At 45.8% G+C, this 23592-nt stretch overlaps 2 protein-coding genes across 4 annotated transcripts; one reads left to right on the top strand and one right to left on the bottom strand.

The window, feature by feature from the left end:
• Window positions 1–910: 910 nt before the first annotated feature.
• Window positions 911–17775, bottom strand: LOC102086616 (interleukin-20). Of its 2 annotated transcripts, none has more exons than XM_065038729.1 (6): window positions 4046–17775; window positions 3309–3471; window positions 3144–3209; window positions 2236–2388; window positions 1793–1867; window positions 911–1686 (listed from the first exon to the last, which is right to left on the bottom strand). In XM_065038729.1, exons 2-6 carry the CDS (start codon window positions 3465–3467, stop codon window positions 1609–1611), a joined length of 531 nt encoding a protein of 176 aa, XP_064894801.1. In that variant the 5' UTR covers window positions 3468–3471; window positions 4046–17775; the 3' UTR covers window positions 911–1608. The 2 variants fall into 2 exon arrangements, with proteins under 2 accessions (XP_064894801.1, XP_064894800.1); XM_065038728.1 differs by having other exon boundaries at window positions 3309–3507.
• On the top strand, window positions 17597–22356 carry IL10 (interleukin 10). Of its 2 annotated transcripts, none has more exons than XM_005510387.3 (5): window positions 17597–17943; window positions 19170–19232; window positions 19468–19620; window positions 20242–20307; window positions 20501–22356. In XM_005510387.3, the coding sequence occupies exons 1-5, from the start codon at window positions 17785–17787 to the stop codon at window positions 20588–20590; spliced, it is 531 nt and encodes a 176-aa protein (XP_005510444.1). In that variant the 5' UTR covers window positions 17597–17784; the 3' UTR covers window positions 20591–22356. The 2 variants fall into 2 exon arrangements, with proteins under 2 accessions (XP_005510444.1, XP_021154049.1); XM_021298374.2 differs by having other exon boundaries at window positions 17737–17943; window positions 22178–22356.
• Window positions 22357–23592: the final 1236 nt, after the last annotated feature.

Genomic DNA, 23592 nt, shown 5'->3' on the forward strand with positions numbered 1-23592 from the left:
CACCAGACTGACACAAGGCTCTGGTGATGCCCACATGCTGCTGGAAGTCTTGTGATGGGGATGAAACCAAACCAGTAACTAGCTCCTTCTCCAGGACATGAGCAGCTTATTCCATAATCGCAAAAATCCTGTTAAAGAGCCTCTTTTGCAGATAAAATCTTCTCTGTGTCATGTCTATAGCATCACTAGAAATTGCCTGAGCTGGGAGCAACCAGACCTCCGTCCATCCCAGTTGCTCAGTCTTGCCCATGGGCAGGAAAGGGAGAGCTGGAGAGTGTTGAGCTGTCCAAAGGTTGTCCCCTTGCTCAGCTCAGGTGTTACCTAGAGCAAAATGCACCAAGCCAGAGATCTACCCTCCAGTCTTAATCAAGGTTTATGTCTAATGAATGCAGCAGTAAGACTTTATCACTTGAAATATTAGAACTAGAGTGCTACCAGGGACATAAACATCCATCTGCTCTCCAAGCAGCGTGTGCTAATAAGCAGCATAACACCTTCTAACTGCTTGGAGAGAGAATCTGGGTGGTCTTGGTTCATTTACTAACACATTAGTCCTCTGCCACTATCAGATACTGCAGCAATATGTGTATTAACACAGGAAAACACAGTAGAAAAGGGATTTAGAGCATGCAGAACCGGCAGGTACCAGCAATGTACGTGCAGCTAAAAGAGCCCAAAAGGGGTGAAAACAGAACGAAGTGATACATTATGTACAATAAAAATGGTCTTGTGAACAAGCTGGGGTGATTTAGTATCTTTCAGGTCTAAACTTTGGTATGTGAGGAATGATGCATCATCTCTGAGATGCCACTGCTACCAGGAGTGACAGTATGTGCTGTGAAAGGGCACCACAGCGAATTCAGAAAGTTGCACCTACAAGAAACACAAAATTCCTCCGAATTTTGACAGTTTCAAGTGGGGTTTATTTACAGTAATTGCAACAGATTTCCACACAACTTACTCCTGAGTGTCAGTAAATTACACAATACGTACAAGAACCTTTTTCTATTCAGCAACCATGTATCTTGCATAGAAAATTTTCTTTTACAGATAGGCAGAAAATATAATCTCAAAAAGAAACAGATTTCTAAGGCCTGAGACACCTGACAGGACCTGTTCTTGGAAGCATTTCCCACCCTGTGCCCCTCGATTCAGCCAGAGCAATCAGCAGCAGTGCTCATCTAAGACTGAGCCTAAATTTATGAGCGCTGCTCTGCAGCGTTAACTACACCAGAGTAGTTCCAGCAGGCACTCAGCACCCATGAATATACATTCCCTATAGAAAAAGTGTATAATTTAAACAGTACTTTTATTAAATGATCATAGCTTATGTCTGCTAACAATAGAAAACCTTTTAGATAACCCCTTGGAGAGCATCCTTTGGCGGAAGTCAGCTAAGCGAGGGTTACACCAGTTTGATCAAACTCGGTATTTCCATCTTAATGCAAGATTGATGCATTCACCCATGTACCTGGTTAGCAAAACAATCAGTGCTGGATCAAACACAGATGAGAAATTGCACTGATACAGCACATTATTTTCCCATTCACCGCTGCTGTTCACAATGTCCTAGCAGTTCCTTAGCGGGTCATTAACAGCTTCTGCTCTCTAAGGAGATTTCTCCATCCAGTCCAGTAGGATGTCCAGCTCACCCAGGGATTTAATTGCTGCAGATGTGACATCCAGCTGAAATGATATAAAGAACAAGTTGTGAGCAAAGGTGGAGAGTACGACCCACTGTCAAGAGAACCTGAATAGCTGTGTTAATTACTAAACTTAGTTATCAACTTACCGCTTCGTAGTTAGCAAGTATTTGCTTAAATTTCTCAGTGGATTCCTGTCCACACATGCACTTATTTTGCTCATGCTAAAAAATGAGATAGAGTTCAGTAGTTAATCTTTTAAAATAAGAGATAGATTTCTAATTATGCTGGAAATTACTGTATAGACTGAGACCTTGTTAAACTCTGGAAAAGGCTGCAGGTCCTTAAATCAGACTTTAGTTAAGAACAGAGTTGACTTCAATGGACAGAGGGACAGGATAAATGTAATTCTTGAAAACTAAGGTGGGAACTGGCAGGTATAAAAAATCTCTTAGCAGATATATGCATTCTTGTTAAAAACATTTTATAAATATAGATTTTGTAATTTTAGGTTTATTTATACACCAAATACTATATTTATATACCAAATCCTAACAGAGGAAACTCAACTCTAGCAATTCCTAAGACTTACACAGTGCGCGAGCGTCCTCTTCACGCTCAGGAAGGAATTGGCTATGCTGCTGATTTTCCGGTTGACATATGAATCCTCGGTCTTGCAGTGTCTGAAGACTTTTTCCACGTAGAAGTTGGAGAGGTGGTGGGCAATGCAGCATCTGTCTGAAGACTTAAGGAATAAATTCGTTTTTAAAAGATCTTCTAAAGTGCCATAAACCTGTAGTCACCAGCCCTTCTGCCCTTCTCTAGAATAAACCGTGTCTACCAGCAAGCATCTTAGCTGAGCACAGACGGATGTTTTGACTCATATAAAGCTTTTCCAGTGATGCTTTATGTAAACTGGTAATATAAGTAATAAGTTATTTTAGACTGATTTTTCCAGATCCACCCTCAGCAAGTCCTAGTCAGCAAAATAAATTGCTGATTTTGCAGCTGGGTATTACAGGCTGAGACCTGAAGCAGTGGCCAATGTCTAGAGCCTTAGAGTGTAGGAGAGCTGCAAAATATTTGTAATATATTTTACATTCACCTGCTTTTGTATTCTTCAATAACTTTGCATCCAAATCCTGGTTCACCTCATTCTGCCTCCACCAACCAAGGCAGTGGGGAGTCAGAGCTAAAGCTCCTGCAACCGGAGCATCACATACAACAACAACAATCTCTGCCAGCCATTTCTAGAAAGCCAGTCAGGGTGAAAACCCGGTGCAGGAACCGGGACACCCACTTCTTTTCACATACGTGATCCACATCACTTTATCCTCCCTGATCTGCTCAGTGTCTGCATTTCGCAGGAACTTAGCAGCAGTCACGGTGTTGAACAACATCCCCAAATGCCCTGAGCTGGTGCACCCCATGAGGGGTGTTAGGATGCTGGCTGGTCAGAATTATTCAGAATAAAAGCGGAGCCAGGGTGAGGATACCTACCTTCACCTTGTGCAGAGAGTGTGGGTACGACAAGATGCTGAGGGTCCTGATGGGGTCCCTGGCTTGCTGCAGGGGACAAGATGGAGATGGTGATGCACACACCGGCTCAGGAGGGGCCACTAAAGAGCGTCCTCAGCTCCACAAGAGCCCGGAGCAAATACTTACGATATTGGCTTTAATTGCGGTGAAACCAGATCGAATCTCAGCCACGCTCATTGAAACTCTGCAGGGTCCGAAGTGGAAGATTCTGTTCCCAGCTGTCGGCATCAAATTCACCCAGCACATGGTGGAGAAGAGGCAGAGGAACAAGGGGGATCCCTTCATGCTGCTGTGGGATGCAAACACAGCTCAACACCTGTGAGAACTGGTCATGGAAGACAATATTACTTCGCTATGTTTCCTAAATAACACAGTCGAGATGCTTATGAAAATATATGTATTATATATAGTACATGTACATGTGTATTAAAAAAATCACACTGACTAGTATCTCTTACCCATTTCTTTCTCACTCCCCACATGCAAGAGTATAAATCAAATAAACCCAAATATTTAACAGAAGATTCCCAAAGAAGGAAAAAAACCCAAATAAAATACCAAGAAGAGATTGCGTGTAAATAGATAACGTTCTTCTGAAAAATAAATGCAGATAAATCAGATTTTTAAAAGTCTACAACTCAGAAGCAGCAGGAAGGAACTGGGACTGAAAGCAGCAGATCCCAACATCTGATCACAAAAGGAAATGCTTTTCCTCAGAAAGAGCGACCTTCAACTGCAAGTTCTGATAGCACTGAAAACTATGGTTATGAATGAAATAAAAGGCCCTTTCAGAGAGAAATTATAGGAGTAGAAGGAAACAGGCACAAGCACATAGAGCAAAAGGATAAAGACCAGTATTTTACCTTGTTCTTTGATGTGGGTTCCCCTATCTCACTGATGTCTGACCTGAAGAGCTCCCAAGAACGCATTTTTATCCAGGTATCGGGAGGAAATAAATCGGATTAACTTTTGGGATTTTTCTTTAGCTTTCCCCAGCATGTATTTCCCTTTGCAATTCACTGATTTAATGAGCTAGTGAAAGGGACCAAATCTCTCACCCACACGTGCTTCCCTCACCCACGGAGGCGGGAAATCTTGGCATTGCTGCATCATTTCTTTGTTCGGGAAGAAGGACATGACCAAAAAGAGGAACCGTTGTGGGGGTTACATCCCCAAAATGCCGAGCTGGGGGGGTCACCCCATCCTGGAGTTGTTCTGCCAAGTCCCTCTTGTAGAGGGTCCATTCCCAGCTCATCACAGAGATGTTGAGACACAAGAAGTTGAGCAGTATCACCCCCCCTGGGATGCTCATGGTCCAAATATACCAAGATGAGAGAGATTCTGGCCATAGATCAAGGTGCATTGGTAAAAGTAGCATGACTCAGAAAGCCGGCAAGACCTTTCTCCATCACTGTCCTGGCACGTGGAGCCTTCACCCACCAGCGTCAGGGGACCCACTTCTCAGGCTTTGTCCTCAGGTGGATGAACACTTCTCTCCTTTAGCACATCCCTGGTGTTTGGAGACCAGAAACACACAGGTCCGAGCAGGCAGGGCTTGGGGGTGACACAGCTCCCACCGCAGTGCCAGAAGTCACTTGGTTTGTCAGGAACACGGGTGACTTAGGTGATCATCATGCATGATCCAAACATATCGCCCTGCAGAAAGGCAGAAAATTCACTCAAACATTTAACAACCCACCAGCTCAGTGGCAGCAGGGAAGTTTGACCCACCAGCAAAGACTTTGACTGCAAGGTCTAGAATTACCCTGCCACAAGCATTAGCTGCTGAGCAAAACTGACACAGCCAGGCATGTTTTCATAGCAACATTTCAGATCAACTGTCCCCAGGGAATCAGGGTTTGCCAGCTGGGATGTGCTGGCACATGAATACGGCTGTACTGGTCCAAAACCCAGCCTGGTTCACTATGGTGCTCCGAGGCTGGTTTGGTTGTTCTGTGACCCCTCGGGAGATAGTTAAGTCCAGTCTACAAACAAAAACAAGCAGTTAAAAAAAGACTTCTCAGACTACCTGTACTCAGTAGGGAAGGTCAGATGGACTAAAGGCAATGGAGGTGGAAAGACACCCCTCTAATCCCACTGCCAACATCTGGATCAGCCATGATGCTCCAGGGGAGAGCAGCATCCTATTGCAATACAGGTACATCTCGTGGGCCAGGGCTGTCGGATGAAGTTTTGCAGGTAACAAAACTCAATCTTGAAGTAAATCCATCATCGAGGGAAGACTAGACAAATAGATTTTATGCCCAGGCTAGTCATAGTATCGCATACAGTATTGCTGAAACTACCTCGAATACTAAACCTGCCTCTCTCATGCCTGTGCCTTCACACAGTAAAACGGCCAAAAGGCAGGTCCAAATCTGCAGCAGGTTGCGTTTGCCGTTGCTGAGGTGTTGGAGGGATCCTCAGCAATTCAAGGCTGCTAATTGCTGCCTTCCTCCCCCAATTCTGGCTGCTGCCTGCAATTGCAGCAAAAATTTCAGCTGGAGCAGGGGCATCAGCAGCATTCCCAGGCAGCCCAGTGCACACCCAGCCTCGGTGAGGAAACAAGGAAAGAGGTACTGAGTTCTTACTTAATTATGTAAATTGCGGATGAGAAGAAGGGATTTTTCTTTTCCTTTTGGTAACTGCGCTGACACTCAAGGCAGTTCAGCTAAATGCCAGCAGGCAAGAAAGAGTCATCACTTCAAAATTGCCAGCCAGGCTGGTGGAGGGAAGATGTTGGGGTGATACAGGAACAGGAGTGAAGTCTTGTATTACTGGGGTCCAGGATGTTGCTCCATTCCAGACCTCTGCAGGGTCGTGGGTGAGTGTCCCTTGGCCTCTCTGTCCTGTCACTGACCATTTGCAAAGCAGAGGAAATAGTTTCACCCTCACTGCAAGGCCAAGGAGAAGAACAACCACATCAGAGGCAGGGAGACAACGTGGATAGATTCCCATTTTTGGTTTTTAAGTGTGTGGGCAATGGTGGCAATCGATTACCCAAAGTGCTGGACCTGGGGGAGGTCTGAAACCCTCACTTTTCGGAGCAGATGGATGGCATGAGCTGGGATCTCTGCATGTGCTGGACCAAGTCTTGATGGAAGCAAATCACCCAGGCTTGGCTTTCCCCACACAGCCTAAGTGAGGCTCTCGTCTACCTGCCAGTGACAGCAACATGAAGATATCCTCACTAAAAGAGCAACCTGTTTCTCGTATGCTCTGGGAAGAAAGAGGGAAAGGAGAAACAGGGATTTCTGAAACACAGCACTGTGACAAGGCAGATGAGCTCAGATAGTAAAATACCAGCTGACTCCTGTGGGCACTTGAAGAATAATTAAGCCTTTTGTGTGCAGCAGTGCTGGAGAGTGTGTGGGGAGGTGGTCCTGTCCCCAGGAACCCATCCAGGCAACTCCCAAGTAACACAGGAGGGCTCCTCCCTTGGGATTTTACGGTAGGTACGTTGTGACGGCGCACACTAAAAGTAGTTGCAACCCAAAATACAAGCAAAGGCAGCACAGACAGTTGTTAAGCAGCCGCCACCATGCTAGTGAATTAAAAACTAAACCCTGTGTATCACCAGCTTGTCTGAAAAATCATTGCTATGAAGTCTGTGGCAAGCAGCACAGCTCCTGCCATCTCACATCTGCAGCGATGTGACTCCACAAGGCACAAAAGCAGCTGGCAGCATGGTGGGACTGAAGGGAACATCCCTGGTCCAGCCTGGAAAACAACGCTTGGAGTAGCCTCTTGGCCCACTCGGGTTCTTGGCAGCTGCCGGGAGCGATGCTCAGCCTCACCCTGCTGAGCACCCGCATCCCCGCTGCCGTGCAGGGCTGGCATCACTGCTATGGCAACGGAAACATCTCAACAACAGCCGAAAGCACCAGACTGCTGCAGACAAATGGCTTGTTGAAATGAGTAATAAATCAGACGTTCCTGGAGAGCCCAGGAGCATGGCGGGAGATGAGACACCTACTCATCCACAGCCGGTTACGTCGGGGAAATTCAGCTGTAGCTCCCAGCTCTGCTCCAGCGCTGGGGCTGGAGAGCCAAGCCCTGTGCACGTCATTTACCGTGAGTTACTGACCCAGTGCTGACCCAGCTTTAGCATTTCAAATATCCAAACGCTTTGGTTTCATCCTAAAAAAATCCCTAAAAAAATACATAATCAAGCTGTTCTGATCTGCAGGAGTCATAGTGTCAAGAACTGACCACAGGCACGTTTTAACACTAGATTTCCAGTAAAGTGTTTCCGAGTGATAAGGTACCAGTTTCAGTAGTGCGTTTCAATGTAGTTTCATACTATAAGAAGATCTGATAATATTTTACAGACCATTCTTGGTTTGCCAGGCTTTGTTATTACTCATATTTCTACAGCAGCTTTAGGTACACCAGCATTTCAGATATGAGGCTGATAATGGTTTGTGTATAGATCCCCAGAACTAGACAGTGTGAATGATAGAAATGCCTCCAGTAATTTTAATAAAAGAAAAACTGAGACTTAATAACAAAGTCCAGCAACAATATCTGACCTCAGGAACTCTTCCTGATATGCCTCTGCAAAAAACAATTGGCCACCCGGAACAAAAACGCTTATAGGATTGTATAGCTCTCCTGGTAATGCTGTAGCTCACCAAAACCCTTGCCAAAGGAACATAATTCTGTTTCCACAGACAGAATAAAATGTTTCCGCTTGGGTTTTATGCATTAATTTCTACTGGCAATGGTGTAAATTGTCAGACAGCCCCACCCTGGGTGCTAATGGGAAGAGTGACTGCAGCTCTGAGTAGTGCCCTAAAAAAAATCAGAGCTTTAATTGCCAAGCAATCACCTGGCCCTCCAATCCAGAGCCCATTTCAAATCTCGTTTGAACACGTGCTAATCTGGCACAGTGCGCTGGAAACCTGGGGATTCTCACCAGCACCCAGATGGGTGTCACCTGTCCCACCGTCACCCTTTCCATCAGCTTCTACGCTGACGCACTTTGCTCTTTACAATGGAAACACGCTCCGGGGATGCCAGTGCCCTGTCCCAGCCTCCTAAAACCTGGCTGCTCTTCTCTTTCTTCATTAGTGCAGTTCATTATTGACAGAAACCAGGGGTCCGTTACTTGCAGGCTCACCAGCCCCAGCGCCCGCTCAGCCCCAGTTCTGCAATGCTGCTGACAAAAGTCAAAAAACTGTTTTTCTCGGTAAACTCATCAAATGACTCAGAAAAAAACACAAAACCTCTGAACCTCTGCAGGGAGTTATCGGCTGCTAGGTGTGGTACATCGTGTGCCCTCTTCTCAGTCACGTTTCTAACCATAACCACTTGAATAATACTGAAAATCAAACACTGAGTACTGCCTTTTAGGGAGCGACAGGCTAGCCACAGCTCAACTTAATGAAATGAAACTTAATCAGCCGAACGCAGGGCACATCCAAAGCCATGGCAACCAAATTCAGGTTGTTTTCTGGCATTTCTTCCCAAGTGGCTCATGATGCATGAAGCTCTCAGCAGCGTTAGAACCTCCCTTCATGGGCTCCTTTCCTAATGCTGAGGGGCTTGGGAGAGTGTCCCCAACCTCGAGACAGCATCACAATCATCCTGGTTTTGGGCATCACCCACAACTGTCCCTCTGGGGCTGTTTCTGCTGTTTCCTGCTATGCACGGCCCAGCTCTGGGTGTCCCCAGGTGTGTGTCCCACTGGACAGGAGATGGAGCTACCTCCTTGGGGACCATCACCCCATTGCTGCGGGTGGCCCTGGGCTCACCCTGTCCTGGCTGGGTGGCCCATGGCTGGCTCCTGGCTGCGCAGAGGCGCGCGTCACAGAAAATGACACTATCTCAGCCACCACCTTCACAGAGCAGATGTGACACTCATCTGCGTCACTCACCAATGGCAGCGCTGCCGCCGAGCCAGGATTTCACCCGAAGAAGGTAAAAATGAATGCAAAAAGGAGTGCTTCCCACACACACACCTCTAAGATTCACCTTTCTGGAAGGGGAAAAGCGTGGTGGAGGATCTTGTACACCGACACATCTGTTCTGCAGAAAACCATCAATTTAGTCACCAGGGTGGGGGGCGTTGAAGGTTAAATACTTGCTTCTCCTGTTTTGATAAAATGCAAACTCATCTTTTGGTTATCACAAATGGCATCTTCCCCAAAGGGAAATACATATTGCTGGTCTTTACAGTTTAATGATACAACTAAAGAGCAGCTTCTGGTAGTTTTTCTTTAACTGTCTGTCACTTGGGTTTCAGCAGGCACCTCTGTGCCCAGGGATTCCTCTGCAAACACGAGGGTGCAAAGCGCCTGCTCAGAAAGTCATAGTTCCAGCCCAAGTGCTGCTCAAAATCAGCTGCATGTGATGCAAGAGATGATCCCCAATGAGTCTGACACATTCCTGCTAATGTCAGGAACAGGCTGGAAAAATCAAATTCCTCTTGGGAAATATTCACCCCCAAAGTGTAACAGCTCAGGAGTTATCGGAAAGGTTTAGCTGTCCCCCTGCTTGAGTACATGTCATGCTTTTGTGATCATTTCAGTAAGATTTCCAAGTCAGAGAGTGAATTTCAATGGTGTGGGCTTTTTATTTTTCTTTTTCTCCCCTTACTATGTGAAGGAAATTGGCTATTTCAGCAAAAAATGAGGTAGCATTGCCTTAGAAGCACTGCCCTGCCATTGAACATGAACAGAAGCATCCATAGGAGTACAATGTCAAGTCCTACTGAGATTTGCACCAGTCTCTAAATGTGCATGTATTTCAGTCACTCAGATCTGCCAGCGAGATGAAATACAGGCTTAACGAGTGAGGCTTTTTCAGTTTCCAAGAGGTTTCTGAGGCTTTTTGATGTGGCCATCTGACATATTAGCAATTGGGCTTCTCTAAACAAGTGGTAATGCCGAGTACAGAAAAAGAAAATGCTGAAGCACAGGCAAGGTTTGGAGCTGTCTGAGAAGCGTTCATGCTGGGGTACCAATATTTCACAGGGAAACGAAACTTTGGTGAAAGATCTTTCCGAGGGAGAGAGCTGTGAACAGCGAGGGTGAAAAATGATCTAAGCAAATCAAACCTAAACTTTCAAAGCCCCTGTGCACGCCTTCCCCGCAGAGTTTGTATTTCTTTACTACACTTGCTTCTAATTTTCAATATTTTTTTCCCTCGTTTGCTATTAGCGCTACAATCTTAATTTGCGTTACCAGCCATCCTGAGGCTTCCCTTGTTCCTGCAGCCTTGGGGGGCCCTGTGGAGGTTGGGTGATGCTTGGAAAGTGGGCAATCTGAAAGAGACATAAGACCAAAGAAGATCCAAATAGAAAATTAGTCAAAATTGAAGAAAATAGCTCATTTTAAGGATAGAGGCTTTCCATAGCCAACCTGGGGATCCCCAACTGAAGGCCATGGATGCTGCCATGACTCATGGAAGAGCTTCTGGGGTGCTGGTCCCCAACAATGGGCTCTTGGTCAGAACAGGCTCATTAATGTTCAGAAAACCAAAGCTGAATTTCCTTACTTTAAAAATTCAAATCAGTTATCAGGTGCAGTCTGCAGCACGTAAAGATTGAAAAAAATCACAAAAAATAGAACAGCATGTGCGCAGAGTTATTTGGGTTAATGATCTGCACCCCTAGAGAAGGAATATCAGACCAAGGACTTTAAGATGCACCAGGCACAGCGGGCAAGGGCGCTGCTAAGCAGAGGGGCTGTTTCTTTTTGAAATATCAAACCACCCCCACTTCCTCCTGCAAAGCATCAGTCAGAGCTTTGGATGGCGGGGCTTTTTGAATCATCTCAGTGAAGTTTCGGGGAGAAGAGGAATATCCATCACATACGCTGCTGCTGTCATTGAGAGTGACACCCAGCCCTCGCGGTCCTCCCGTCTTTCTCTTTGGAAGGACTAAAAACCAATGTAATAGCAAAAGTCACGCAGGGCGTTCTTTTTAGAAAGCTGTCCCACAGCACCTGGGTTTGCCCAGGGGGGTGAAATGTGCTGATGGTGCAGGCAACAAATGATGCCTAATAGAGGAGAAACTGAGTGCTCGCTGCTATCTGCTCGATTTTTGAATTATCTGGGGAGCAAATGAATCACTCCAATAGCCAGTCAGAGCCGTCATAGATTTAGCTTTCACCAAAACCGAAACTTACGGTTCAGTAAATTATCTGTGGATTCTGTACGAAGCCCAGCTCTTAAAGACAAGTTTTGGGTTTGACTGGGTTCATGTTGCTTTGAGCACGTGTTAACTTGGGACTCAGTCTCAATTTCACAACCATGAGGGGCTGCAGGTGGTTTTGGCGATGCTGGGGGATGCAGGACCCAGAGCTCTGCCCGCTCCAGCCCCAGCCCCGGGCAGAGATGGCACCAAATCCCACACTGGCAAGTCTCCTTGTGCTGTTGTTCCACTATGAAGATTTTAAAACATATCAGATCCAAATATTTGTCAAAAAAATCTTCATGTTTAATTAAAAAAAAACAACACTTTTGTGCTATTTTAGTCATTTTTTCCCACCGCTTGTTTGCATAATTCCAATAATCCAGGCTGGCCTGGCAGAAGTACACCCCTCCCACCATGGGAGCAACCAGCAAAAACCCCTTTTAGCCATAAATATAAATCAGGGCATTGCAAGGATTGAGGTTCTTATATTTGTCTTGATATTGTCAGCAAACAGGCTGCCAACCCTTTCTGCCGAATGGGCAATAAACTGCCAATGTCTCCTTTCCCAACAGGCAGGAGACAGTTAGCAGAGGAAGTTCGCTTCAGATCTTTCTTCTTCTTCTTTTTTCTTTTAAACACCATTTTCAGTGAGAGGGGGTTTCCACCATTCGGACTGATCTTCCACTTCCCAGTTACAGCCCTCAAAAGCTACATGGAAAGCAATAACCAAAAATAGACACAAGTGCTCGATCTCATTACTGAAATAAACCTTCCTTGGGCTTCCACAAAAAGAGAAATCCAGGGGAAAATTGCCTAAAGAGTGTGACACTACCTGTGCCGAGCAGAAGTGGACCAGAGATCCCAGGTCCTATGTAATTAAGCTACCTCGCAGGAGAAACAACCAGGTCATATCACCAGCAACCTCTTTTTCTGTGGGAGAAAAACAAGCCGACAAACAAACTAACAAAACCAACCAACCAACAAACCAACCGACCAAAAAAAAGGCAAATGAACATCAACAGCAGAAGGGACATCTGAACACACAAAGGTCGAAAGTTATAAAGAAATACTTAAGACCCTCTGAAACCACTGGAAAGCATCTCTGATGGATCATGTTTTCATTAAAACAATCTCTGCTTACACAGGTGAGGTCAAAGCTTCTTTTTCCTCTCCCCCCTTGTGGCACAGACAGACGCTCACCCTGTGCTAGGGCTGTTAATTAAAAATTCCTCAACTTAAAATCAACTAATTCAATGAAAAAAACAAACTAACCAACCAAACCAAACACCTTCTAGGAACCTTATTTGATTGCATTTTTCTCTCATAGAGCAACAGTATCAGCGGCAGCTTTTGAACTGATTATTCTGGGAATCTGCATCATGAAACTTGTTCTCTTCGCCGCAGCTTCTCAGAGCGGGCTCCGAAATCTCAGATTTGAATACAGCCTTGTGTGACTATCGCTATTTTCTTTCTGGTTGAGTATCACTGGCTCGAGTGTTGGCTTTATCCTGCACAGAGTGGTTCCCAAGGGTGTCCCAGAGGCCGTGGCATTATCGCATTGATGATTTTGGGGCAGAAAGCTGTGGTGTGGGCATGTGGGAACCCCCCCTGGCAGCACCGGGGATGCTGCAGCATCCCTCACAACACCGGGAATGACCCATCACGTGTGGCATCAGTGGCCGTAGCACGTGTTTATCTGCGTGTCTTAGGGTGGAAAGATAAGAAAGCCCAGGATTTCTCAACCCACATCATGAGCTGCTTGGCACCGTGAAAAAATTCAAAAAAGCATAAAAAGCCAAAAAATCATCCCCAAAACTCCACTGCGTGAGTGACCCAGGCTGATGTTTGGGCTTCAGGCCAAGGGGGTTGATGTTGCTGTGGAAAGTGAGTGAAGTTGCCTCCGTAATTCACCCCGCCGGTCACGTTACGCTTCCGAGCAGCTGGTTTGCATTATCTGATTTCTCAAACCGTGATCACTAGTTTCTGTCTTATGACCGTTCACAACTATAAATAGTTTGTATTTGTATTATGGGTCACAGCGTTGATGCTAAATCATGACAAAGACAACATTCTGCAGAAGATGCACACAGCCCAGTAATACCAAAACTAGAAGAAAAGAAACTCATCAAAACAGCAATTGTGAAATGACCTGTTCGAGATAGGAGTTGCTCAAAATTGCCTCTGTAGGATGCTCAAAAAACAAAACCAAAACTCAGTGCAGGAGATATTTGGGTAAGTCAAAATGGACCACATATTAGGGAAGTTTTGCATACTTTTACCTTCTTAACTTACCAGAGAAAACCTCGTTTATCCTTGCTCAGAGCACCCGCTCCCCACTCTCTGAAATGCCAGCGCCCAAATCTCATCAGTTTCTATAAGGACATTGGAAAATCCCTGCCAACAACTTATTGCAGGAGGAAACAAAAGAGAAGAAAGGTAATAACCCCTCCTGGCCTGACGTTGCATTGATGGGTTTGTCAGAAGACGCAGTGACAAGAGCGCCTGAAAATGGCAAAGCACATGCAACCTAGGCAAAAAAAAGCCCAGCTCGCTCTTCTAGGTTGGCAGAAAGCAGCCCGAAATCCCAGGGCAAGATATTAAATAGGGATGTTATTCTCCACCTGCCTTACAGGATGCATGAGACTTCCAAATATCGGGAGTTTTATGTATGCAATTTAAAAAGTGCAAGTATTTCTCAGTTAAGTTAACCACCAAAACACTGAATCTACAGATGGAAGTCTCTATTACTTGTTGCTTTTAGGTCAAGATTCCAGCCTGATTTAAGTTAAATGGAATTTTTGGACCTGCTAAGAAATTCTTATGTAAGGCTCTCTCTTTGTCATAGTATAAGTCACATTAGAGGTCATAACAATGTCCTCTGTTCATGATTAGTAATCTGTTTCTGGACACTTAGATGTTACGAGACAAACAATGACATGGGTTAAATTTCCAGAGTAAGTTGGGATTTACCTGTTGAGGCCGTTATGAGTCACACTGCAAATTGTGACAAGGGCGCTAGAAAGGAGGTTTCCAGAAGTAAAAAATCCGACGTCACGCCTTGCCAGCTAAAAAAAGGGCAAAAAAATGCGGTCCAGTTGATGCTTCACCCATCAGGAACTGTTAGTCATCAGCAATGGGGCAGCTGAGAGACCAAATGACGTTACTTCAAAACTGCCCTTCACCCAAGGTGAATAAAAGGCCACCAAGTCCCTGCTTCCCCCAGAGCGTCACTGACAACAGATCTCCCGAGCCTGAAGGAATGAGAAACGGGGAATTTTTGAAAAGGAAAGAAAGAATCACACCATTATGATAGCCTGGAAATGTAGGGGATCCTCCAAAGCTATATCTAGAATAGAGAGTGCATAAAACACACAATGTTCCTGTGTCTGAAAGCAATGCAAGAGGTCAAGAAGGCAAAAAAACCTTGCCCACAGAAGAAAAGCTACACATGTAGGCATCTCTTTTGATAAGAAGTATGAGATGCCAACCTGCTCCAGGGGACGGGACCTCTGGAGATCACCGAACCCCAGCCCTGCCAGTGCAGTTTGCCCAGGATCATGTCCAGGACAAATCTTTCCACATGCCACGCTGTAAGGGAGAAGCCATGGCCCCAATGCCTCTGTTTTACAGCAGAAGTGCAATCCTGCTGTCTTGTCGAGTATTTCTTGTGAACACACAGCTCTCAGAAGTTTGTGGGAGGTGGGGTAAAAGTGCACGAATGGCTTTTGAGTAACACACTTTCCTTCCTGAAACGATCTTCTTGGCAAACATGAAAGCTGTTTCCTAAAGGTTTAGAAATACACCCACATCCCCCGGACACTCTTTAGGAAAAGGTGTTTTATTCATTCATGTGACTACTTCGTAATACTGCAGAGTCAATGCCTTTCCACAGCAGTAAGCAGGAGTGAGTCAGAACGAAACTGCACCGTCAAGATCTCTGACACGGCAAAGGAAATACAGGTAAACAGAGCAGCATCTCATCTGTGCGCAGGCCAGAGTTTCCTTTGTGGAATGGACACATCTGGCTTACGCTTGTATCAAAAAAATAAACCCAAACCAAAAACAAGCCAGGTTCCAAAACAGGGAGGAGGGAATTGCACAAGTCTCAGAACTGCTCTGGGTGTCGAAGCGAAATGACTTCATGGAGACCTGCAGATGGCTTAAAATAAGAGAAGTTTGGAAATGAGTGCTCAGCCCTTGGGTAGGATGGAAGGAAGGTTCCTGGCATTGTGCCGCTGCAGAGGAGATTCCCGTGTGCCACAAAGTCCCTTGGCTTTGCATCCCACAAAAATACCTACAGCTGAGGCTGAGAGTGACCCTTTTGCTGCAGGGGACCCCGTTTGCAGAGGAGTTATTGGGGCTGCACCCTCTAGCAAAGGAAGCGGGTTTAGTCCCAGGCTTTGGTCCCAGAGATGGAGCCAGCTTGGGGCCATGGACCTGCTCCAGGGCACCGTGTCCTGACAGCATCATACCCATTGCTCTTAGCACATCAGTTTGGACGCCCTCATGAAACTCAAGCAGCTGGCCAGGTCTTAGAATCATAGACTCATTTTGGTTGGAAAACACCTTCAAGATCATGGAGTCCAACCATTCACCCAGCCCTGGCACTACCCCATGTCCCTGAGAACCTCATCTCCACATCTGTTCAACCCCTCCAGGGATGGTAACTCCACCAACAACCTTTTCTGGGAAGAAATTGTTCCTAATATCTGATACAAACCTCCCCTGGCAGTAAAGCCTTATCAACCTTATCAACAGATTCAAGTTAATTCAAAATAAGCAAAAAAAATCTCCCAGGGAGAAAGCAAAGAAAGGTGGGAAACTACCAGTAGAAACAGATTGAGTTTAAAACTACTGGGTTTTGTCCAAGCCATCGCCTGCTGCTCACTCTTCTCTGCTCTCAAACTTCTGCTGGCGGTCAAGGGAAACCGCACGGCCGCATTAGAGCAGGGGAAGAAAATGGGTCACCAAAGACGTGACACGCTGTGATTCAGACAACCGAGTGTGCCTGCAGTGATTCACCGGGAGCAGCCTTCCCCGGCCCCTCTGGAAGAGGCAACATCAACAACCAAAGAAAAACAAATCAGAACACAAACTCCCACATTGTCTTCTCCTCAAACACTTTGATTAGTAATGTTTCATGCCCTTTACTCTTACTCATACATACGTACACCAAATATTCCCCTCTTTTGCTCTTCAATTTTTATTAAAAAAAAACTAACTAAATATACAGTAACAAAAGATAATTTGCATTTTTCCAGCTTTTATTTTTTTGCAGTAAGTCCCTTCACGAAGGTTCGCAAGTTTGACTTGAAAGAGGTTCACTGCGGTAAAGGAACAAGTGATTTGTCCAAAGCAATGTGCTGCAGGAAGGCTGGGAAGAACTTGCTATTCCCAAATAACACGGGAGATTTCAGAGAAAACCATCAGGATTCAAAATAGCCAAATTCATCTTCACTTTCTCTTTCTTGAGTAACAGATTCTCAAATTCACCAGTGAAATCTTTATCACAAGGAAGCAAGGGTGTGTGCACTAATATATTTAGAAAGAGAACATGAAAGGGAGGAAAAGGGAAAACAAGAGGGACGTCAGAGGAATTATCTCCAGTTCTGAAATGGTAATTTTATCAGAGCTGGGATGATAACTCTCATTTAGCACAGTACACCCAGTTCACAGAGCCAGTGTCCATTTCTAGGAAACAAAATAGGATCAAAAAGCCAGAAACACTAATATTCATGACCTGCTTGTCCACTTTAGCAGCACCCACCAATATCAAAATACCAGATTCTGTGGCACAAACCCCGCTCCCACCCAGCTGCATATTGACTTCAGCAGACATGCATTAAGTGACAAATATATACATATATATATAATGTGTATTTCCAGGATAGCATCAGAATGCCAAAGTAGTAGACAGTGTATTTGTGCAGGCTCATTAAAAGCAATGCTACTGCATTATACACAGTACTGGGGATCCTAAGTGCAGGTTTAATACAGAGGTTTAAAAACAGAAACACTTTTTTCCCCCCTAACAATAGGACATTCATCTAAAAATAAAAAGTAACTGTGCGAATGCAGAAGTAACCTCACGCAGCACCTTTTCTGCTCCCATTATATGCGAAGCTTTCCTCCTTAGCCACATTTAAATTTACAAGAAGCAAGCAACGAAAAAAAAATGCAGAGTCTAAGCACAAAAGATTTGATGGGGTGTGAGGAGAGGAGGGGGGTCAAGTGAACAGGAAACCAAAGTTGACGGGAAACCCAAGTGACATTTGGTTTTAATGAATGACTTAAAACCCCAATATTGCTCGCCAGGAAATGGGGAGAGGAAATAGAGTGATGTTTTGAGAGTATAAATTAGGGGCTCCATCAAGGTGAAGGCTGCAGATCGGCTTTTTGAACCCTCCCGTGAAATTCAACCCAGAGCTGGACCAAGGAGGGGAAAAGCTGATACTTGGCAGCATGCAAACCTGCCCAGCGCTGCTCCTGCTGCTCCTGGCTGCCTGCGCCCTGCCCGCCCGCTGCTCGGCCCCCCAGCCCTCCTGCCTGCACTTCTCCGAGCTGCTGCCTGCAAAGCTCAAAGAGCTGCGCATCACGTTTGAGAAAATTAAGGATTATTTTGTGAGTATAACCCTCTCTTCCTTCTCATTTTACCTATTTTTTTGTTGCAAAGTTCAGTGATTTGGATGAGGGGGAAGGCAGCTTCCTCCTGGTGTGAATGATTCGGTTGTGTCTTGTGCTATGGGCTGAGGGGGGTCAGCAAGAGAAGTTCAGTTTCGTCGTTGGGTGAGAGACAACACACAAGAGTTTTCCTCCTAGTTTTAGTTACAATGAACTCCAGAGATTTCATAATGAATCTTTGCGAGCCTTGGTAGCCAGACTTCCCCCTAAATGTTGCATACCAAATTTTTCACTGAATTAATAGGAAGGAAACAGTCCCTTCTTCATGGCAACGAGGTCCAGCCTTGCTGAATCACTGCTGGATGAAAAGGGAAACCTTTTGCTACAGGCTTTTTTCTTTGAAAGAACCACAAAAGACTGAACACGGTATTTTGTGACTGGAGAAATGCTGCAGTAACCAGCACTTGCTGTAGTCCCTGTAAAAGGTCGCTGCTTTGCATTACAGTTAATGGAGCATCAAGGGTTGCTGAGAAAGCAGCACAAGATGTACTCGGAGCACTTGTTGCATCAGTACTGATAGGGATAGTTGCTTGCATCTCTGTTACTGGTTTAGTTACAGTCAGTGTGTTTTAGCAATAAAACAAGATAATTCTCCAGATTAAATCTCAGGCTAACAACATGGCTTGTATTTATTATCAAATGAACGCAACCAAGACCTTAGATTTAAAGCTTGCTGTAAATCTCCTAGTTAACGATGGGAAGGAATATTTTTAAAGGAATATATATTTTTAAAAGGACTATTTTTAAAGCTCTGGTACCGCTGTTGGGGTGGATACCTCGCTTACCTGCTGTAACTTTGACACCCACCTGAAAAGATGCAGGGTTTGCACTAGCGCACGTTGCACTAACACCCTCTGCAGCAAGTATGCAGTTCTGGCAGCAGCAGGAGGAGCTTCACGTTAACGAAATCAGTGGTTCTGGAGTTTGCTATTTCATTATCTTGCTGTCCTGACCTAAGGGTAATTGCCCTGCAAGATGATGGACCATAGAATTGGTGACTCCAGCATCTGGCATCACTGTGCTATGCACAGTGTGCTGGGTGTTCTTTGACTTTGCTTCAGGGAGATGGTAAATGCAAGCAAAATGTCTGTTCAGTAAAGTGAAGTGAAAAGCAGCGTTAACTGCCTGTCTAATTAAAGCTCATGTTTCATTGCATTCTTCTACAGCAATCAAAAGATGATGAACTTAGCATCCAGCTACTCAGCTCTGAACTGCTGGATGAATTTAAGGTAAGAATTATGAATCTCATCTAAGTTTCTTACTGTTCTGCCAGTGGTTTATAAGAAAGGCAGCAGATTGTAAAGTGGGGTGTTTTCAGTGTCACAGAAAGACAGGCAGCACACGTGTGGCTGTGGTGGGGCTGATGTGTGGTTCCCCCCACACCACGATTATGATATTTAAATAACACCCCCGCACATGGGTGCTGGTGGCCAGCCCCAACGCCGTTACCTCCTCTCGCCCCAGGGGACCTTCGGCTGCCAGTCTGTGTCGGAGATGATGCAGTTCTACATGGAGGAGGTGCTGCCCAGCGCCATGAGGACCAGCACCCTTCACCAGCAGAGCATGGACGACCTGGGCAACCTGCTGCGGAACCTGAAGGCGATGATGAAGCGCTGTGTGAGTGGGGCTCAGCATCACGGTGTGGGTGGGATGAAACCAGTGCTCCAGCAAGGCAGGGACGAGCAGCAGGGTGTGGAGCGGGCGCTGGGTTTCCCCAGAAGCGGTGACACGGGATGGTGCAGAAGAGCAGGGCTCTGGGCTTTCACTAGTTAATAATGATGATTCAGAGGCTCGGTTCAGGAGCACAGCTCCGCCCAAGAGATGCCTGAAAAGATAAGGAAAGGGAGGGTGGAGGGTTGGTCCAGTTCTTTACCTGGGTGCCTGAGCAGTGTGATTCTTCAGTGATGCCTCCTGAAACCGCGCCTGGTGCGGCTGTGACCCCATCGCAGGCTGACTCAGAGATGATGAACCCTGCCCTGGGGAGGAACCGCAGCGGGTTTGCCATCGCCCAGGGCTGGGAAACAGCTCAGGTCCATGCTCGCGTCTTGCTGAACTCTGTTCATCCATGGATGGTCCAAAGCAGCCACAGCTGTTGCCCTCGAGAACCCCACGTAGGGAAGGGGAAGGTGGAGACGGCCGGGGCGGCAGTGACGAGGGGCAGGAGGAGGGGAGAGCCGCTGTCGTGCAGCCGGGAAGGAAACCTGGGTGGTTGAAGCTGTTGCTCTCGTCCCTTTGCAGCACAGATTCTTCACGTGCGAGAAGAGGAGCAAAACCATCAAGCACATCAAGGAGATGTTCGATAAGGTGAGGACCCGCTCGCGTGGCTGCGCTGGGGTGGGGAGGAACCATCGGATTTTACTGCTGACTTCAACTTAGGACAGAAAAGAGAGAAGCTGGGCAGAAAAGCAGATGTTGGTGGAATAAGAATATATTTAGAGATTGTCCATCACATATATCACCACATTCAGACTTAAACAGGCTTGGCTTTCACCTGCAGATGCATGAGAATGGAATCTACAAGGCCATGGGAGAGTTTGACATTTTCATCAACTATGTTGAAGAGTACTTGATGATGAGAAGGAAGTGAAAATGCCCACGGGTCTCCACCTTCCCCACCAAATCCTGCTATTTTATCAGAAATCACTTCAAGTTGCGAGAGCACACAAGAGATTAAGTTATCTTAGGGTTCAAGTAATGAATTACAGGTCTATAACTTCAAGTTTGGTATTATATTTAAGAGTTGGGGTTTTTTTTGCAACTGAATTTAATATTTATTACTTCTAATACCTCAGTGTTTGTGTTTACAATATGTTTTGAAGAAAAGTGTGATAAGCGTGTAAAATACTATTTATTGTTCAATATTTTAATACTGTTTATGATAGGGCTATTTTATTCAGAGCTTCAAAACACCCAAAGCAGCATTCTTGTGGGGAGCAGACGGTGAGCAGAGTTAATCCTGAGCGCAGTTTCACTGAGTACAAGTGGCTGATCAGGGGCAATTCCAGCTCCGAGTTCAGCAAAGTTTAATTTTCAGCAAATGAGAGCTCTCCTCGTGCTCTATCCCTCTATTTATTTATGCAATCAATTCGGTTTTTTAATGCATGACTATGTCACTGTCTCTGGTTCTGCAGCTGGAATTAGGCACTGAAATATTCAAAATTATTCCATGGCCTTGCACCGAGAAAAAGAACCATAAATGTAACCAAGGGCACTTTTTCTCCTGCGCTTGAAAAGCAAAGTGGAGGAGGTTTTGCACTCCTGTGATCATGTAGAGAAATAGATCAGTTAACCCCACCTCCAGACTCAGCCTATATATTAGTCCAGGTGAAAGAAAAAACAGTAATAGGAAAGAAATGTTTGGTTCTAATAGAACTTGACTTAAACGTTGCTAACAACTGACTTCCAGAGCTGCTGGGTTGGCCACTCTGCACTTTTGAAAGTTGATCTGTTTTCCAGTCTTTGATTGGGTTTTACTTGCCATTTTGTTGGAGGGGGGTTTGTTTGTTGGGTTTTTTGGTTGGTTATTTTTTGGTTTGTTCGTTTCTTTGGGTTTTGTTTCTTTGGTTTTAGTTTTGTTGGGTTATTTCTTTCTTTTAGAAGTTAGAGGCTATTTAATTAACCACCATTTTAAGGTGGCTTGGGTAATTTGCATTCAAATTCAAAAAGCTGCAAGCAGCACTGACAACATTTGGGTTTGCGTTACTTCTAACCCTACGTCCGAGCAGCCGCAGCACACGAGTGCTGGGGGGGAAGCTGCAACCAGAGCTGCTTCAGTGCCCCCCAGAGCTGCTGATTTTGGGGCTCCCCTTCCCCTTGTCTCCTGGGTGTCCCCACACGAACTACAGGACCATAAACCAGAGGCATCTGCTTCTAATATTTAGAAGTATTAAGGCACCGATATGGTGAAACACTGTCAGCTTGTTGTTTGCTGTGTAGGTTACCACTGAAGAGAGGCTATTTATACTTGATTTATTCTGTTTGTGTATTTATGGTGACAGAATGGCATTCCTGCTGGCAGACACTGGGTATCCCAGAGTAAGGAATGCTGCTCCGGGTGGCATTGGTTCAAGGGCAATGTGGGAGCCAAACACTGTAAAACTTTAATTAAGCTTCTAACTAGGACACATTAAGCTCCTGTTGAGCCAGCTCCGTACCTGTTTTTCCACCATTTCAGTGCTGTAAGAGAAGCAACAACATTCCTGGAGCGGCAGCAAGAGCCAAGAGCATCAGCAGCTCCGTTCTGGTGGGGGCACCTACCTTGGCCACAGCTCCTGTCACTGTGAACTTGTGCATGTTTATCTGTATGAAAAGAAATCTTTTATTTTTGCTAATAAAGACTTCCTAAAGAATAAAGCCTCTGTTCTGTTCTCCCAAGTTGTTATAGGGCTGTAAATTGGCACCAGCGCACGGATGCCGTGCCCAGTGTCACTGCGCTGGGGAAGAGCCCAGCGGGCACAGATACAGGCAAGGAGAATCACTGAGGATGCGTTGCCTGCATTAATGGCCAGGGAGTGAGAAAACGTGAGATCCCCACATCTAAATGCAAATTTCCGGTGAAAAATACCTGCCAGTGATTTCTTAACAGTAGAGAAATACTGGACCCATGGTCCTCCATTTATCTACTGAGCTGGTCTTAACTTTCCATTTGTTTTCAGTCAGGATGAGACCTCGATCCTAGATCAGACAGTAGATCCTAGCCAAGAACTAGACTAATATAAATTAACAACAGAACAGCTTGCTTTTCCCCAGGCTGGGAATTATGTATCTGTGCACCTGGATCCATATGCGCAGCAGCTGAATCTTTAACAAAACCAAGCAGGTGTGCACATGGGAATCTGCAGCTCTGCTACTCACAAACCCAGAATTCAACCAGCAGAATCATTTCCAAACTCAAGCTCACACCGGCAGCCTGGGGTGGCTGCTGTTCCTACCTGGCCATGTTTCTGTTTCACTTGCAAGCCTCTTTCTCTTTTGCCGCTCTTAGCCCTTCACTTCCAAGTCCAGCCACCTCCGGGGGTTTCTGCCTCCCAGCACAACCCATCAGTCAGTGCTACTGGTGCCAAGAACCACCACCTGATTTTCACTTTCCTCTTCAGAAAGTCCACTCCATGCTCACCCAACAGAAGCTCCGTTTGTGGTTAAAGCCACACAATTGTGACAGCCCAGCAGTGTGCCCTGAGCGGCACAGGACTGTGGACAACCCGCGGTGCCCGGCGAAGTCCAGGCTTGCCTAATGGTGCCAGCACGCAGGCTTTTCATGGTGAAACCAGCTGAGCCGCAGCGGATGAATCACTGCCAGCACTTGGCAATCGGCCCCGCTGCCCGCAACATGGCTTTGTCACAAGGTGCCACAGCACAGGCAGTCACTTCTTCCACTTTTCTTTCCCCATCAGAGAGAATCCCAGTTCACAGGAAGATGCAATTCCCAGCCAAAGAAAAGAGTGTACACACAGTCTTTGCACAGTTAAGAAGTTAGTGGTTGCACAAGCGCTTTAGTTCAGTTGCTGCAACTTGTGCACAAGCACATGTGCACACAGACAAAACTCCCGAGGGCTCCAGAAGTGCCCAAGCATCAGCTGCTTGTTATTT

This window comes from Columba livia, chromosome 22 (assembly GCF_036013475.1).
Source record: "Columba livia isolate bColLiv1 breed racing homer chromosome 22, bColLiv1.pat.W.v2, whole genome shotgun sequence".
Classification (NCBI taxonomy): Eukaryota; Metazoa; Chordata; class Aves; order Columbiformes; family Columbidae; genus Columba; species Columba livia.

Bases quoted from the DNA above. Each gene is read 5' to 3' on its own strand.
- LOC102086616 (XM_065038729.1), bottom strand. From the start codon at position 3,467: ATGAAGGGATCCCCCTTGTTCCTCTGCCTCTTCTCCACCATGTGCTGG. The intron at 2,389-3,143 runs GTAGGTATCCTC...TTATTCCTTAAG, and splicing joins ACTCTCTGCACAAGGTGAAG to TCTTCAGACAGATGCTGCAT. The intron at 1,687-1,792 runs GTAAGTTGATAA...ATATCATTTCAG, and splicing joins TACTTGCTAACTACGAAGCG to CTGGATGTCACATCTGCAGC.
- IL10 (XM_021298374.2), top strand. From the start codon at position 17,785: ATGCAAACCTGCCCAGCGCTGCTCCTGCTGCTCCTGGCTGCCTGCGCC. The intron at 19,621-20,241 runs GTGAGTGGGGCT...GTCCCTTTGCAG, and splicing joins AGGCGATGATGAAGCGCTGT to CACAGATTCTTCACGTGCGA. The intron at 20,308-22,177 runs GTGAGGACCCGC...CCACCATTTCAG, and splicing joins TCAAGGAGATGTTCGATAAG to TGCTGTAAGAGAAGCAACAA.